At 37.6% G+C, this 18,094-nt stretch overlaps 2 protein-coding genes across 2 annotated transcripts; one reads left to right on the forward strand and one right to left on the reverse strand.

The window, feature by feature from the left end:
- Positions 1-583: 583 nt before the first annotated feature.
- Positions 584-10,241, reverse strand: LOC111807807 (origin of replication complex subunit 5). Its single transcript, XM_023693679.1, has 6 exons — positions 9,966-10,241; positions 7,219-8,079; positions 6,706-7,122; positions 5,052-5,364; positions 4,860-4,974; positions 584-1,059 (listed from the first exon to the last, which is right to left on the reverse strand). Exons 2-5 carry the CDS (start codon positions 8,046-8,048, stop codon positions 4,924-4,926), a joined length of 1,611 nt encoding a protein of 536 aa, XP_023549447.1. The 5' UTR covers positions 8,049-8,079; positions 9,966-10,241; the 3' UTR covers positions 584-1,059; positions 4,860-4,923.
- Positions 10,242-11,983: 1,742 nt separating this feature from the next.
- Positions 11,984-17,432, forward strand: LOC111806534. Its single transcript, XM_023691889.1, has 9 exons — positions 11,984-12,160; positions 12,626-12,706; positions 14,197-14,286; positions 14,389-14,555; positions 15,496-15,565; positions 15,673-15,752; positions 16,126-16,188; positions 16,333-16,409; positions 17,206-17,432. The coding sequence occupies exons 1-9, from the start codon at positions 12,083-12,085 to the stop codon at positions 17,304-17,306; spliced, it is 807 nt and encodes a 268-aa protein (XP_023547657.1). The 5' UTR covers positions 11,984-12,082; the 3' UTR covers positions 17,307-17,432.
- Positions 17,433-18,094: the final 662 nt, after the last annotated feature.

Below are 18,094 nucleotides of genomic sequence, written 5' to 3' on the forward strand. Positions count from 1 at the left end.
TAAAATGAAAGGATTTCGAATATAAGAATCGTGACAAATAATATGAAACTTTTATGGAAAAGTTAACTAAACCAGACGAGACTTTTAAGACCACCTTGGTTAAAACTAGAACGCTACCTATAAGACACAACTACCATTACCCAATGTAGACACAACTACCATTACCCAATGTTGAAGCCAAAGGCATCTAAGCTAAGACACAACATACCCTAAATATACATTTTAATAGTTCATTCATACAAGTCGTATCAAAACATCACGTGATACACGTGTAATAGTGGTCATACTAATTCGATCAAACAATCAGGTCGAATAGACAATTTTGACATCTCTAATGATTCATTAAATAAAGCTATTTGAGTTCAACAACTTCCATATTTCATTCAATGAAACAAAGAACTTCAAAAGATTAAGAAATCTAATTAAAACTACAAACTAACCAAACCATAAAGCTGAATTTATTCGAACACAGCTCTAACAACATTCAATTACCCAAGAAAAAGTATAAAACCCTGGAACAAAATAATGAAAAGAAACCATAATTTGTTTCCCATACACTATAACTACAGGCTAGCAGAGGAGAGAAAGATGAACACTTGGGTATCAACATCAATGGCATTAATAGCATTTGACAAAGCTGAGTAGTAGCAAAATAAAGCAGTTCATAGAAGAAGAGTTGAATGCAAGATGGGCAAAGAAAGCAATGGGCATTAAATGAAACAGCATTATCTTTTGTCAAAAAGGAAAGGTAGAAGAAAGTTAGCGATAGATTTCTGGTGGAAAGTAGGGTCTAAGTTGTGGAAGATGGCCCAAAAAGGGGGCAGCATTCTTGAGCAACTCACAATTAAAAGTACATATCTACTTCCTTGAAAAGGTAGGTGCAACTTTCATCCTCTTTTAATATATTCTCAACCACTGCCGACGGTTTTGAGAGGCAGAGGAATAGAATAGGGTGACCTAAGACACTGCTAAAATAATCCATTGTTTTCCTTTTCTTATCTCTCTGCTGTTCTTCAACCCATACTGCAGTAGCTGGTAACTAACCATCTTCAGGTTTTCCTGCCATGGAAAGTTGTTTCAATATATGTCATTTCATGATCTAAAGCCTCTGAAGAAGAACATTAATTCATGCCACCTGCTGTTTTTTTCAAAGCTCCACACACCCATGTGAAGCATTCATTTACGTTTTTGTATTTTTTTCTCTTTCGTGTATTAGATCGGGTCCTTTTCTTTTTGAAAGCTCGTCATTGAGCTACTGGTGTGCTACGTTAGGAACCATGACTCTTCATAATGGTATGATATAAGCTCTCGTGGTTTTACTTTTGGTTTTCTGAAAAGGTCTCTTACTAATGGAGATGTATTCCTTACTTATAAACCCATGATTATCTCCTTAATTAGCCAACGTGGGACTTCCTCCCAACAATCAAGGAATACATCTCATTGGTATGAGGCCTTTTTGGGAAACCAAAAGCAAACCCATGAGAGCGTATGCTCATACCATTGTGGAGAGTTGTTATTCCCAACATGGTATAAGAGTCATGTCCTTAATTTAGCCATGTCAATAGAATCCTCAAGTGTCGAACAAAGAAATTGCTAGCCTCGAAAGTGTAGTCAAAAGTGACTCATGTGTCGAACAAAGGGTGTACTTTGTTCGAGGGCTTTAGAGAAAGGAGTCGAGCCTCGATTAAGGAGAGGATGTTCGAGGGCTACATAGACCTCAGGAAAGGCTCTATGGTGTACTTTGTTCGAGAGGAGGATCGTTGGCTAATTTAGGGAATGATCATAAGTTTATAAGTAAGGAATACATCTCATTGGTACGAGGCATAAGTGGACAATATCATATCATTGTGGAAAGTCGTTATTCCTAACACAATCCTCAACATGCTATTGAGTTTAGCTGATAACTCGGAAGTGAAAGAAGAAATAGTAGCCGGGTACGGAGAAGCAGAAGACTTATCACATTAAAGTTGCATCAATAATGAACAATGGGAAGATTCCATTCAGCAATAATAGATTAGAGAAGACGTAAGCAACACAACTAACCATAGTGTGCTTAGGTGCAAATTAAATTACTCAGCATGAATAGCACAACTGTGAAAATTGACAAGCAAGCTAAGTTTAGAGACTGCATCCAAGGATGAAAGGTCCTACTTTGCTCACTCTCTAAATTTAGAGTCACTATTCTTCACTTTGCGACACCAATACTGAAACCCAAATCTGGGCATATGGTGTCATCATTTTGACAGTATCTGATAAGATAAGGAATCACTACAAGGGGAGTAAGATTCGGATTACCTTGTTGATCGAATATCTCAAGGCAAGAACATTGTCTAAGATTTGAATCACTCCACAAGCAAGATCGATCATGTCTAGCTTGAATGATTCTTGTTGATCAAATATCTCAACGCAAGAACACTTGTTTGAGATTCAAATCATTCCACAAGCAAGATTGATCATGTCGAGCTTGAATGATTCTACATGCAACCTAAACTACATAGAATTGCAAAGAAACTTAGCCATTGGCTAAAGAAAGCACAAATGCTCCTTTTACTATGTCTTCAAATCTGCCTACAAATACAACATACATGGCTTTATATAGCCTCAAAATGAAACTACTAAAGGCATTCCAAAAGTTGTAATATTCATATTTAATGGCTATAATTAACCATTATGTTATTGTAACCTAAAGTAAATTAAAAGTCTTAAAATACATTAATGAAATCCAATAACTCTCAATTGTAATCCACCCAAAATTTATAATATGTGTTAGTGAAAGAGTGATTGATTGAATGATTGATGAGATGATTGAATTTTGAAGAGCAAGAATGCTCTATATATACACAGAGAATAGAAAGAGATATCTAGAAAATCTACCTAGAAATCAGAAAATCTGGTAACAAACCAGTAAACAAATCAAAATAAAATCTAATCAAATCAAGAGTAAATCAAATAAAAAACAAATCGACTCCTAACCATCAGAAGATTTAAATCAAATACAGCAATATAAACACGTAATCTTTTAACAATATGAAACTTCATTCTTCTTCAATGTGGCATGAATTGAAATATCTTTTGATAATTTCAACAATATTTTCTTCACATCTTCATTGAAGAATATTGTATGATTGATGTCTCTTGGTTCATATCCGTATCAACTAGATGTTTGGAAGCCTGGCTGATACAATCTCAGTTGTCATGGATTCACAATTCTCTAAGATCCTAGTCATACTCATACCGAATCCATCAATGTGAAGCTAAGTTTTTGCTCGCTCTCAATGAGACGCATTAATTGTATAACAGTCCAGCTGCTTGTGTAGGGGGCCTTCTATGTCTCACTGTTGCCATCGTCACTAGTTTGTCACACCAACCATTCACCGTCACCACTCATTCTAGAGTCGTAACTTGCCATCGCTCTTCCAACTCCCTAGCATATCACCATTGTCTTTCACCCAACTTTGCGATGGTTCTCCCAAGTCACTGAAATATTCCGCTGAGTTTCTCTTTGTGAGATCTCACATTGGTTAGAGAAGAGAACAAAGCATTTCTTATAAGGGTGTGGAAACCTCACCCTAGCGCATTTTAAAACATTGAGGGGAAGCCCAGAAGAGCAAGTCCACAAAGAGAACAATATTTGCCAGCGGTGGGCTTGGGTTATTACAGATGGTATCAGAACCAGACACTGGGCGTTGTGCTAGGGAGAACGTTGGGCCCCCAAGGGGGGTGGATTGTGAGACCCCACATCAATTGGAGAGGGGAACAAAGCATTTCTTATAAGGGTAAGGAAACATCTCCCTAGCAGACACGTTTTAAAACCTTGAGGGGAAGTCCAGAAGAAAAAGTCCAAAGAGGACAATATCTGCTAGAGGTGGGCTTGGGTTGTTACACTCTCTCACTGTCCCGTGCTTTGCTAGTGGCTCTCTCGATCTCACCGAATCAATTCATGGTTCAATAAAAAACCCGAGCCTATAACGATCCTTCACACTCGGTCTTCAGCTTCTCTTTCACCATCATGAAACATAATGCTACATCACTCAACACCACCTCCAATCTCTACCAGTAACCTTGCTCATTAAAATATCGTCTTCCCTTGTTCTTCTATGCAACATAACAAACAAAAACTGGGACTGTGGATTCCCAAGTGTTAGACTATTTGAGTGGAGATATTAACATTTTTCATCGGTTCAAATCGTAGCCTGGTCACTCATCACTCAGAGTAGCATTTGATCAGTCTATAAAGTTACAAAAATGGGATCAATAAAATTGATAAAATGCTACATCACTCATTGGATTGTTGTAAAAAGTCATCCAACAAACTGATAGACCTCTGTTTGTTGGGTCGGAGAATGAACTCATTAGAGATATACAATTGGCTAGTGCTCCAATATTTGGGATAACCTGCTTACTTGGAGAAACAAAAAGGAATCAATGTACAAGGACCAATGTTGAAGTTGAATATCAAACACTTGCTTTGGGGGTTTGTTTTTTAATATCAATGAGTGCCCGACTCAGCTTGCGTGCACATCTCATCAGACAACTATCTATCTCTACTACATTTGGTTGCCAAAGAAATTATAATAGTTCGAACATTCTCTATAAGCCCTTTATTCTTTATGTTGATACATGGTAGTTCATTTGTGTTGGGAATTTGTGAAGGGATGCAGATATAGAAGCTTTTGAAGAAATTCATGATTGAGATTCAAAGTTCAATCAAAATTGTTTTGTGATAGGCAATTAACAATCAGCACAGCAAAATCTCGAGCATCACGACAGAACAAAGCAGATACGTCATCAGTTCATTTACGAGAAGGTCGACAAGCATGTTAAGAAATGACGTATATAATAATGCTATGCACCCATACCTCTTGGCACCTGAGAATCTGGATTCTTTCTGACATGTTAAGAAATACATTTCCTTATCACAACTTATCTTCTGTACATGTATTTGGAGAGGGGAAACTTAATACTCCTTGCCACCTGATGATTAGGTCGTACCTAAATCAGATATACAAATAATACTCAAAACCAAAGAAGGCGTTATCAGAGAATATTACCTTCGAAGCCATATCTTCGGACACTGTAGAGCGATATCGTGTAGAACCTTCTAGTGGGCAACTTCCTCCTTTGACCACAAAGTTTGCATTGCAGAGGCTGGAAAGTTGCAGGAGAACATCAGACATGAGTTCGCTATCCTCATTTCGACTCTCCATTACAACATCTCCTTGCACATCTTCGAGCGAGGTTTCTGCAACAGACGTAATGCACTGAAATATTGCAAGCAATCTCTCCAATGGAAAAGTTCCAGGTCCTTTCATTAGCAACTCCTGTTCTGAAATTTCCTTCTGCTCAATTGCCTTTTCAGATGGCCTAAAACATTGTTAACAAATTACCTAAGCTATTAAACTGAATAATGGCTTTTTTATATGAACTAGAAGTATTCAACAAAAAAGATTGGCATAGTTGGTGTGTTAATTAAAACTTTATTAATGTACTAAGACGGTCAATTTAGCTTTACCAATTTCCATGTGTACGAATAATCAAGAACTGAACATTGTCTTTCACTACTAATTTTTTGACGTCTTTTATTATTCATTAATATTAGGACCGCACAACAACGCACACATTCGATCAAGATGAACACAAAGAACAGGAGAGAGAAAATTCAAGGAGGAATATTGGCTAAAGGTTTTATTGATGACTTCAGGTATATACACCAAGAGAGAATAGAGAGAATGAAGAAAGTTCATTTTGGAAACACGGCCTAATGGGGCATATATAGGGTTTCAATTTACTAAATATAGCTTTAACAAATTTAGCCGTCTATGAAATATAATCTACCAAATCTCTACGAAATTTCTACCATATATATCTATCAGATCTTTACAAAATATCTACCATATATATTTCTACCATATCTTTTATTGGTTCCATATCCCTGTTGAGGATTGTTGAGGGAGTCCTACATTGGCTAATTTAGAGAATAATCATGGGTTTATTAGTAACGGATACATCTCCATTGGGATGAGGCCTTTTGGGGAAGCCCAAAGTCTTCATGAGAGCTTATGCTTGAAGTGGATAATATCATCCCATTGTGGAGAGTCGTGATTACTAACATGGTATCAGAGCCATGCCCTTAACTTAGCCATGTCAATAAAATTTTCAAATGTCGAACAAAGAAGTTGTGAGCCTCGAAAGTGTAGTCAAAAGTGACTCAAGTGTTGAACAAATAGTGTACTTTGTTCGAGGACTCCAGAGGAGGAGTCAAGCCTTTAAGGAGAGGCTGTTCGAGGGCTCCATAGGCCTCGGGAGAGGCTCTATAGTGTACTTTGTTCGAGGGAAGGATTGTTGAGGATTGTTGGGGGGAGTCCTACATTGGCTAATTTAGGGAATGATCATGGGTTTATTAGCAAGGGATACATCTCTACTGGGATGAGGCCTTTTGGGGAAGCCCAAAGCAAAGCCATGAGAGGTTATGCTCAAAGTGGACAATATCATCCCATTGTGGAGAGTCGTGATTACTAACAATCCCAACAATTAATATCTCTCGCTTAAATAATAGATTGTCCCTAATGTTATCATATCATGCTACATCGTCCTACATCCTCACCCAAAGAGTATAAATAAAAGATATCCGGTATAATTTAAGTTCTTTTTTTTCTTGCACGTTGCATAAGGAAACTCGTGTGAATAAAAAGGTTGAAATATTACCTCTTCTTCCTTTTTCGACTACTAGCGCCCCCAGTTGAATCAAACAGTGATGCATCAAGTGTAGCTGGATTTCTTGAAGCAAGGAAAGCTGAAAGAAGAAGATATTTTGCAGAAGTAGACATGTGAAAGTCCAAGTCCTCAGAAGAGTCAAACCCACCAAGTTTCTTACTGCCACCTTTTCTCTTTGGTTCCCTTAAATTATTAAGTTCAGAAGGCTGAGATGAAATTTTAAATATCTGATTCAAAGCAGGGGCAATATGTGGCTGAAAATGACTGAAACGTGCCCTCTTGCTGGACTCGTTGGGAACATTGTTCAGATCACCCGAAGCTTCACGGTAGGTTTTATACAATGATGAAAAGGCTATGGATAGCTCATTCACTTGTCTAGTAATTCTACAGAATGGCCCCAATACAATACTGTTTCATGGGATACAGAAGCATGTTTAATGAGAAACTCAAGCAATTCAAGCAATTCAGGCATGGCCATACAGTAAGAGAGAATGGAATCCTTACCTCAGAAAGGATGAATACATCTCTTGATTAGTTTGATTCCTCGAAAGAATTTGACGAAGATCGTCTTCTGTATACTCAGAGAAATAAACAGGGATGGGCTCCAAGTAACCCATATTTGAATAGTATGTGTCAGGTGAAGTATTACTGATGAAGAGAAATCCAACCTCATTCATGTTTAAAACTTCATGGAGATTAAATAGAAAAGGCAGTATGCTTGAACTCTTGTCCCAGTTTCTAACAAGTTCCATATTGTCAAAAATCAGGTAGATCATATGTCCATGCCCTTGTCCTGTCAACTTCTTGGTGCTTAGCTTTCCTGGGTTTCCCTGAAGAGTTTTTACGACTTTAACCAAGGCTTCACGAAGAAAGTTAACGAAATCTGATGGCTTTTCGCAGCGCTTTGCACTCAAATATCCACTGCCTGCATCTTTTTGATGAAGTAATAACTGATTCAAGATAGACTCAAATAGAGTTCGTAAATTATAACAAGTGCGACAGCTTGAATAGACAAAAGGACGGTTGAGATGACGGAATGTCTGTAGAATGACACTGGTTTTTCCCGATGACGTGCCACCATAAACAAAGAGGGGAAGCATGGGAGAATTCAGGGGACCTAAAAGGTTAAGGAGTTCGAGAATTTGAGTATGACGTCCAGGAAAACTAGATAGGAGATCTTCCTTACTAATGGTATCGTCTCCAAAAACAAGATCATTAAGAGTTGGAATATGTGGATGATATGTCTTCTTAGTTTCACCAGAATCCCTTAGAACAGCCGCTGCCAAGGACCGGGTTGTCCTTCTGGTGGATTTTGAGCTTTCTTCTTTAGACATTCTTCGAAGATCCTACAACAGCTGCAGAAATCTGAAAATTCAAGAAGAAAATTTGAGAACAATCTTCATCAAATACATTAGTATGTCCTTGGTGTTTTACAATCATTTCCCCAATAGATTTATAACGCCAACGACTTAAAAAGTCACAATATTAAACTAAACACTTCCAATAAAAAGAGCGAGAATTTATTCGATATTTCATTCCTCTCATCGTGGGTTGATATGTTCCGTTAGGGGAAGTTATGCTGTATAGTGCAACTAATACTCCATAGTCCATTACATTGACGCCTACAGCTACCCAACTTTATATAGGTACAAAGTCTGCAGATATAAGGTCAATGAGGAAATCAATTTTCAAGGTATCAGAGCACTTTATAGCTCAATCTCCTAGGGGGGCCTTGAGCGTAATGGCATCTCTAGTTGCTTCATCCACAACCACTAAAAGTAATATAATTTCCTCTCTGACACAAATGAGTAGCAAGCCAAATTATCTAATAAAACTATATGATACCACAAATTGTAAAAATATATTCCCTTTTTCAAGAACATTTCATAGTTTCTTTCCAACCGAAAGGTCCATAAAAAAGCTCTTATGACATTAAGCTACAACTTGTTAACCTGAACTTCAAAAGCATGCCAAGAAGAAGACTTTTGGGGCTGTTGAGCAAAGAAATGGACCAACTAAAGCAAGCAAAAAAGTTCTGTCAAAAGAAAGAAGCCATAGGGCAAGTGAATAACAAGTGGTCTTGAGTTTCACTTCTGTCTCCCCTTCTTGGGGTAAGAGTTCTTCCAAAGGCATTAGCAAAGATCTTGGTCACATGCATGAAGTTCACTACAGTGATCTTTAAGGTCCCAAAAAAGTCGTTAACCCAGTCAAGAGCCACCTGTAACAGCCCAAGCCCACCGCTAACTGATATTGTCTTCTTTGGGTTTTCCCTTCCAGGCTTCCCCTCAAGGTTTTAAAACGCGTCTACTAGGGAGAAGTTTCCATACCCTTATAAGAAATGTTTGTTCCCCTCTCCAATCGATGTGGGATCTCACAATCCACCCCCCTTAGGGGTCCAGCGTCCTCGCTGGCACACCGCATGGTGACTGGCTCTGATACCATTTGTAATTGTCCAAGCCCACCACTAACACATATTGTCCTCTTTGGACTTTCCCTTCTGTGATTCCCCTTAAGGTTTTAAAACGCGTCTGTTAGGGAAAGGTGTCCCTACCCTTATAAGGAATGCTTCTTTCACCTCTTCAACCGATGTGGGATCTCACACCATCTATCTCGTACATTTTGAGGCTATATAAAGTCATGTATGTTATATTTGTAAAGCATACTCGAAAAATGTAGTAAAAAGAGCATTTGTGTTTTCCTTTAGCCAAGGGCTAAGTTTCTTTACAACTCTATGTAGTTTAAATTGCATGTTTAGATTCATTCAAGTTTAACACGATCAATCTTGCTTGTGGAGTGATTCGAATCTCAAACAAATGTTATTGTCTTGAGATATTCAATCAACAAGGTAATCCGAGCCTTACTTTCCCTTGGAGTGAAATCAAATTAATTCGAGGGTTTTAGCATTTGTGAACTAGGGGTTTGCATGTTTGCATGTTGCAGCTCATAGAATCTAACCCCAGATTTCATATCATAATTTCACAATTGAAGCCCATTCCCAAACTTTCCTTCTTGAACAATGACAGGAAACAAGAATTAAACACAGAGAAAGCTAGTACCATGATTTAAATAGTGACATAAACACACTGAATACTAAACCACCATATAAATCACAGTTAAGAAAACAAGGGCAAAATACAGATAACAAAATTCCAATCAAACAAATCGAGGAAATGGAGCAAAAGTAGAGGCTAAGAAGCACGAAGAAGACAAGGGAGGCGATCACCGACACAGAATTAGAACTTCAATATTACCAGTCCAAGGAGGAGAAAGGAGAATGGGCGGGCGGCTGAGGGAGCGGTCGCTAGGGATTGAGTTCCGCGGACTGAGTGTAATGTAAACCCTACCTCTTTCTCCCGTCTTCTCTCTCCCTGTAACTGCGACTCCGCTTTCTCTATCGACGTCGGCGACACACTCGGCAGCCGTGTTCTGCGGAAAAGTTACGACGCACGCCGCCGGCCGCCTCCTATCTGAAAAATTGCAACTTTTTGTATGAATAAAATACAGTATTTGGTCCAAAACCGTCTGAATTTTCTTTGTATGTCAAGGCAAAGGATGGCTTTCTTACACATGGCGGGAAATTTTTCGAGATCATACAAAATAATATATTCAATTTTNAAAAAAAAAAAAAAACATATTAAAAATTAGAATCATCGACCTCAAGGAAAATAATACGTGTCAGTTACTGCTAAACTATGTTCATGTTCGTAGTTTATTACTAATATCTGGATCAAGTTATGATTTCGGCTTGATCTATGTTGTTAGATTGTTTCTGTCTCTTTCCCTTTGGTTACGATGAACTCTCTAGCATTTACAGGAGCTCAATGCAGTTACTTACAAGCAGTGAAGGAATCAATTTCTTTTGATGTCGAAGTCAAAATCTTCTCGAGACTACGATCATGTAGAAAAGTGGTACCATTGAACTCGTTCTATGTCACTCCACAAGTGTTCGTGTTTGTACTTGGACATATCGTACATGGTGATCCATTGCTAGAGCGTTGTGTGGAAAAGTTTTGCAATGAATGGTGGAGAGGAGCCAGTGTAAGCGAGGACACAACTAGCCGCTCCCCTTTCGCTTTTATAGATCAAATTTGCAACATCTTCCTATTATAGTACAATCTCCATTGCATTTGGTCAGCATCAATCTGGGGATATAAACGCTAGATTGTGCAGATCCTCACTGAAAATGAATTATACCAGAAAATACTAGAAACTCGCTTTAAAATACTATAAACTAGCGGTAAACAACCCCAAGAAACTAAATAATTTAGTAAGTTTTTTAGAGGCCTATTTCACTTTACATTTCCGAAATGTCATTTTCACATGCTTGGTGTCACGGTCATGCTCATCCAGGGCGTGTTGTCTGTAGCCGCATGCCCATGCCACGTTGAACCATTTATGTTATTCCATGTTGTATTGTTTTATTATCGTATTTTCAGTTTGTATAACTTTTCGGTGAAATCATGTCTAAACTTGAATTGCCCAAAAATGTACTATAGAGAGATATGACTAGTTGTCAACTTTTCCACTAATTTTGTACGACCCTTTTGCAAAATCACATATATTCTAATTATTTGACCTAATGATATAAATGTACTCAAACAGCCGTATATCAGTATGAGAGGAACCAAATAGTCGTATATCAGTATCGTAAATTCTAATTATTTGACCTAATGATATGAATTGATCTATAAAACGAGATACAACTGAACTTGAACAAGTCATTGTTGGACATGAAGAGGTTATTATTTGACTTGAATTGACCACTTAATGAACAATTGAATGACCCACAAAACGAGATACAAATGGACTTAAATAAGGTACTATTGGACTCAGACGGTGCATTATTAGATCTAAGTGAGCCACAAACGAGATACAACTGGACTTAAATAAGCCACTGTTGAACTTGAACGGTGCATTATTGAATCTAAATGAGCCACAAAACGAGATACAACTGGACTTAAATAAGCCACTGTTGAACTTGAACGGTGCATTATTGAATCTAAATGAGCCACTGAACGAGCTACAAAACGAGATACATTTAAACCTAGATAAGTTATTGTTAGACACGAACGATACATTATTAGACATAAACGAGCTATTAAATGAGTCGAGAAATAAGACCTTGAATGGTACATTATTATTTCTTCAATTGAATAAGAAATCTATTATTTCTTCAAATTGTAAGAAATTTGTTATTTATTAATTTTAAATTTTTATTTTTACCAAAAGAGTTTGTAGTTTAGGATGGCGGGTAAGCGAGGAGAAAAGAAAAAAGAAAATAAATAGAAAATTTTCGAAGATGCTATCTATTATCCGAGCGATTGACAACTGAGAAGCCGAAAATCACTGACAACAAAGTAGGAAGAAGATGGGGGATCTCTACGCTTTGGACTTCGATGGAGTTCTCTGCGATAGCTGCGGAGAAAGCTCTCTTTCTGCTGTTAAGGTTCGCCTCTCTCTCACTTTTCCTTTTTGGTTCCTCTCAAAATGAATGAAAATTTGACTGAAAATGTGTTGATAGGACTCCTCTTATGCCAATCGGCAATTATTCGTTCAATTCTTCGTTCAATTCAGTGATGTGAGGTTCTGAGAAATTGATAGATTGGAGGTTTAGATGTATTCGGTTGCCTAATGTGTTTGTTTATTCTGCAATTGTGTTGATAGCACTCTCTTATGCCAATCGGCAATTCTTCGTTCAATTCAATGATGTGAGGTTCTGAGAAATTGATAGATTGGAGGTTTAGATGTATTCGAATGCCTAATGTCTTTGTTTATTCTGCAATTGGCTGGCGTTCGTTTGAATGTAGACTGAGGATCGAAGAGAGAACTTTGAATTGTTTTTTTTTTTCTTCATAAGAGTAATTCATGAGTTGATTGGTTGTGCTTTGTGCTTCTGTTTGAATGTTATCAGGCTGCTAAGGTAAGATGGCCTGAATTGTTCAACGATGTGGATTCGAGCTTGGAGAATTGGATTGTGGATCAGATGTACACAGTGAGTCGTTATTGATCTTTAATTGTTTCAATCTGTATGTTTTTTTTGGGGGTTGTGGATGTTTTCTTAACCCATACGGTTGTGAATCTTTCTATCATCGAAGTACATGACAAATTTTGTAGTGGGTTTATAGATATTCTGTAATTTAAACGTTCTATTCAATTTTTTTTTTTCCATTGTTTCAGTGTTTTAAATATAGCTCAGTCAAATTTAAAGATTGAGAAACATAAAAACTAGTAAAATATGTTCTTATGAAAAAGACATTCGAGAAAAAGAAGAAGAAAAATGGCGATAACCGAGAGAAAATGAGGGGGCAGGAGTTTAAGCGACCTGATGTATCTCAAGGACTTGGTGTTAATTAGTTGCAGGCGAAAGATATAAGGTTGTTCTGAAATAGCTTTATGCCTTCTAGATTTTTAAAAAAAGTTCCCTTGTTTTCTTATAGCCTGTATTCAATTCATAGATCAACTATCTTCTATAGTAATAGAAATTGCCTTTTCTTCTGAGAGGATTTGGAGTCATACTGGTTAGGAATCACGACCCTCCACAATGGTATGATATTGACCACTTTGATAATAATCTCTCGTGGCTTTGCTTTTGGTTTCCCCAAAAGGCCTTATACCAATGGAGATGTATTTCTTATATAAACAAATGATCAACCCATCAATTAGACGATGTGGGACTCCTTTCCCAATAATCCTCCCCTCGAATGAAGTACACCATACAGTCTCCCCTGAGGCCTATTGATCCCTCGAACAGCCTCCCCTTAATCGAGGCCTGACTCCTTCTCCGGAGCTCTCGAACAAAGTACACTCTTTGTTCGACACTTGAGTCACTTTTAACTATACCTTCGAGACTCACAACTTCTTTGTTCGACATCTAAGGGTTCTAGTGACATGGCTAAGTTAAGGGCATGGATTTGATACCATGTTAAGAATCACGACCCTCCACAATGGTGTGATATTTTCTACTTTGAGCATAAGCTTGCATGACTTTGCTTTTGGTTTCCGCAAAGGGCCTCGTACCAATGGAGATGTATTTCTTACTTATAAACCAATGATCAACCCCTTAATTAGTTGATGTAGGACTCCTCTCCTTGCCTTCCCCAACAATACTTTGCATAGTTTGCTTCTTGTGTTTGGCTCTTTTTATTTGGTTGTTCTTTTAGTTTTGAACATCAACTTTTAATAAGGAAAAAAGAAAAAGAAAAAAAAACTAGTGCGCAATATCTTTAATATTTAAAATCTTTCAGCCATAGGTCTTCTAAAAGAAATTAAGACTAAAAATAGAGAACTGCCGTGAAATAACTCCAAGCTTTTGTTCCAATCTATCCCCCACTTTATAACCCTTCATAATTATACAAAGAAACTGGTAATCTTTCTGGGGCATTTTTGTGGTATTAAAGAGGGAGAAGCCTCAGAAATTTCATTAGCAGACTGAAGTTTTCAATAAAAATACTGTTAATATAACTAATGCCTGTAATGTGGTAGGTCCGCCCTGTGGTTGAAACTGGATATGAGAATTTGTTGCTGGTGAGGTTGCTGTTGGAGATGAGATTGCCTTCAATTAGGAAGTCTTCGGTGGGTATTTGCCCACAGTTTTGCTTCAGTTTATAATATCAGTTCTATTGACATGCTTAGGAAATTTTGCGGACATTATATTTTATTTTTTCAATTAGAAAGGTTGCAGAAGGGCTCATAGTTCAAGGAATATTGGAGAATTGGTCAAACCTCAAACCAGTCATCATGGAAGAATGGGGAGAGAATAGAGATGCTCTCATAGACCTTTTTGGAAAGGTTAGAGATCAATGGATGGATGAGGACTTAACAACTTGGATCGGTGCAAATAGGTACTCTGGACAATCTTTTCAAATGAAACAGACATCCTGTTTCAAACTAATGATGGATAAAGCCACCATGGGAATTTGAGTACTTTTTGGTAGCTTTCGTTTCTTTTGTTTGAGCTACAATAACTTCGTTGTCCAATTGACCTTCTTTGTTTAGCGAGAAGATAGCGAGAAGATAGGCGGTTGGAGAGGGGAACTAAGCATTCCTTATAATGGTGTGGAAACCTCTCCTAATAGACACGTTTTAAAACCGTGAGGCTTACGGTGATATGTAACGAGTCAAAGCGGACAACATCAGCTAGCGGTGGGCTTGGACTATTGCAAATGGTACCAGAGCCAGACACCGAGTAGTGTGCCAGCGAGGACGTTGAGCCCCCAAGAGGGGTGGATCGTGAGATCCCATACTGGTTGGAAATGGGAACTCAGCATTCCTTATAAGAGTGTAGAAACCTCTCTCTAACATATGCGTTTTAAAACCGTGAGGCGAACGGCAATACGTAACGGGCAAAAATGGACAATGTCTGCTAGCAGTGGGTTTGGGCCGTGAATCTTTAAGCATTTAAAATTAATAAAAAAAAAATAAATTAATTAAGCTGACAACATGGGAGAGACAACTATGAAAACGTTTGAGGCTTTAACTATGGAGAAATGTATCTGTTATTCATCAAGAGGATGATACATTAGTCTAGCTACTTTTTAAAAAAAATCGATTATTACTTCTTTAACATTATTGTAGAATAACTTCAGGCTAGCCCAAAAGCTTAACTCTTATTTAATGAAATCATGTTCTTTTTAGTCCCGAATGACATTTAATATATCCGACACTGATGTTGGCATTCACTCTTGGTCAAAACTAAAACTGGCATATTGTGAATCATCATATACTAATCACTTCTACTTTTAGATTTGGAAGGCTATTGCATCTACATAACATTGTGTACAGATTTTATCCAGGTGTTTCTGATGCTCTGAAGTTTGCAAGCTCAAGGATATACATAGTTACCACAAAGCAGGTTGGATCCACACTTGACACTTGACTCTTTAACACCACGTATCTTTCCTTGGAGTGATGCATCTTCTCACATATCTCATATGCTTCTCTTCTCTTTTTTTGGCGCAGGGTCGATTTGCCGATGCTCTACTACGAGAACTTGCAGGAGTGGCCATACCTCCCGAAAGAATATATGGTCTAGGAACGGGGTTAGTATATTCCTCTGGCATAATTGCCAGCAGGGTTGTTTCCAGATTTGCTACAACATCATGGTTCAACATAAATGTTCTGGAACTTTACCAAATAACTCAATTAAATGTACAATTAGGCTTGATTCATGCAAATTGATATTTTTTTCATGTTGAACCACAATGGACTATTTCGTTCTTACTAATTAGAATAAATAGAGTCATTAATGAGAAAATGGTTTGTATGAGTACAAAATTAACTACAAAAAGACTTGATGTAACTCTGCTTACGGAGATTTATCAATAATCTTCACTAGCTCTTTGGATTTGTTTGACATATCATGAAAATATTTCCCCTCATTTCTTCTTAACTAACATTATTAATTCCTTTCAGTCCGAAAGTAGAAGTTTTAAAGCTGCTTCAAAAGATGCCTGAGCACCAAGGATTGAAGCTGCAGTAAGATATCTCTCATATTTTCACTCATCAATAATAGCATTGCCTTTTATAAGTGCCATTATACATGTTTTGTTCCTTCTTTTCTCTTCTCTCCCTTCAAAAGAGAGAGAAAACTAAGAATGTATGTGCTTTAAATGTGGCCAGCTTTGTGGAAGATCGATTGGCCACTCTAAAGAATGTCATCAAAGAGCCAGAATTAGATGCGTGGAATATATATCTGGGTACACCTCCACTCTCCCTCTTTCAGTCTTTTCTCGAACATAATGATACTTTCATATTATCCTTCGACGTCCTAAAGTATTTTTGAGAGAATAGTTATAGATGAAGGGTAAGAATCCACTAAGCAGGAACAAAGGATTCACATCGGATAAGGGAACGAGTGCCAGCGAGGATGCTGGGCCTCGAAGGGGGTGGATTGTGAGATCCCACGTCGGTTGGAGAGGAGAATGAAACATTCTTTATAAGGGTGTGGAAACCTCTCCCTAGCAGACGTGTTTTAAAAACCTTGAGGAGAATCCTGAAAGGGAAAGCCCAAATAGGACAATATTTGCTAGTAATGGACTTGGGTCGTTACAGTTATAGATGAAGGGTAAGAATCCACTAAGCAAACGCATAACCAAGAACAAAGGATTCACATCAATTAGATAAGGGAACGAGTGCCAGCAAGAACGCTGGCCCCAAATGGGGTTGGATAGATCTCACATCGGTTGGAGAGGAGAACAAAACATTCTTTATAAGGGTGTGGAAACCTCTACCTAGCAAATGCATTTTAAAAACCTTGAGGGGTAGTTCGAAAGAGGAAATCCAAAGAGGACATATCTGCTAGCGGTGGACTCGTTATAGATGCTGGGTAAGAATCCACTAAGGAGATGCATAACAAGGAACAAAGGATTCACAATTGCCCCTTCAATTTATCTAAGCTTTGATATCTTAATTTTTTAAGCTTTGGCTCAGTTGCTAATGGCTGCACATGGGCGTTCATTTGATGAGCATTAATCTTGTCTTTACTGCTAATAGTGGACTGGGGATATAACACACAGAAAGAGAGAGAGGAAGCAGCAGCGATTCAAAGGATTCAACTTCTTCAGCTATCTGACTTCAGTACGAAGCTCAAGTAAGCACTTCATTGTTCCCAATTCATATTTATGTATCCTTTTTGCATATGAATGCTAATACTGATTATCTATTACATAATTTGAATTGATATTCATATTAAATAACTATCTTTTCGTTTACCCTTTTCATATCTCTACTGCAGTTGAGATTATGAGATTATGAGATTTTGAGGTATTTGACTATTGATTATAATTCGTTCTCCAAATTTAATCCTTTACTTCGGATAGATCTTAAAATTAGTCCTCGTCGTTGGCTTCAATTTTTTTTTTTTTTTGGCAGAAAAAAACAAAATAAAACAATCCATTCAAGAAAGACTGAGTTTTTTCAAAGTTCATTTGAAAGGTTGACATTTAAGGTTGTAGATTATCGAACTTTGTCATCACACATCTCGGGTTGTAACTTCGTACGTAAGACCATAACTCCAAAATAGTTAGGTAAGTAAATTCAACCCATGGGTTTAACAAACAGGTAAAAAAGGAAAAAAGAAAAAATTCAATATGAAGCTTACCCTTAAAGTTCTTAGGCTAGTGTGAGATCACACATTGTTTGGAAAAGGGAACAAAACATGATGTGGAAACCTCTCTACAGTGGACGTGTTTTAGAACCTTGAGGAGAAGCTTGGAAGGGAAAGCTCAAAGAGGACATAAAACCTTGAGGGGAAGCTCGGAATGGAAAGCTTAAAGAGGGTAATATTTACTAGTGGTGGGCTCAGGCTATTACAACTAGTACTGTGTCATTGTCGGTTATTTATTTATTTTTCATTTAGTTCAACATATGAAGCTAAATAGAT

This window comes from Cucurbita pepo, chromosome LG12 (genome assembly GCF_002806865.2).
Source record: "Cucurbita pepo subsp. pepo cultivar mu-cu-16 chromosome LG12, ASM280686v2, whole genome shotgun sequence".
NCBI classification, from domain to species: domain Eukaryota; kingdom Viridiplantae; phylum Streptophyta; class Magnoliopsida; order Cucurbitales; family Cucurbitaceae; genus Cucurbita; species Cucurbita pepo.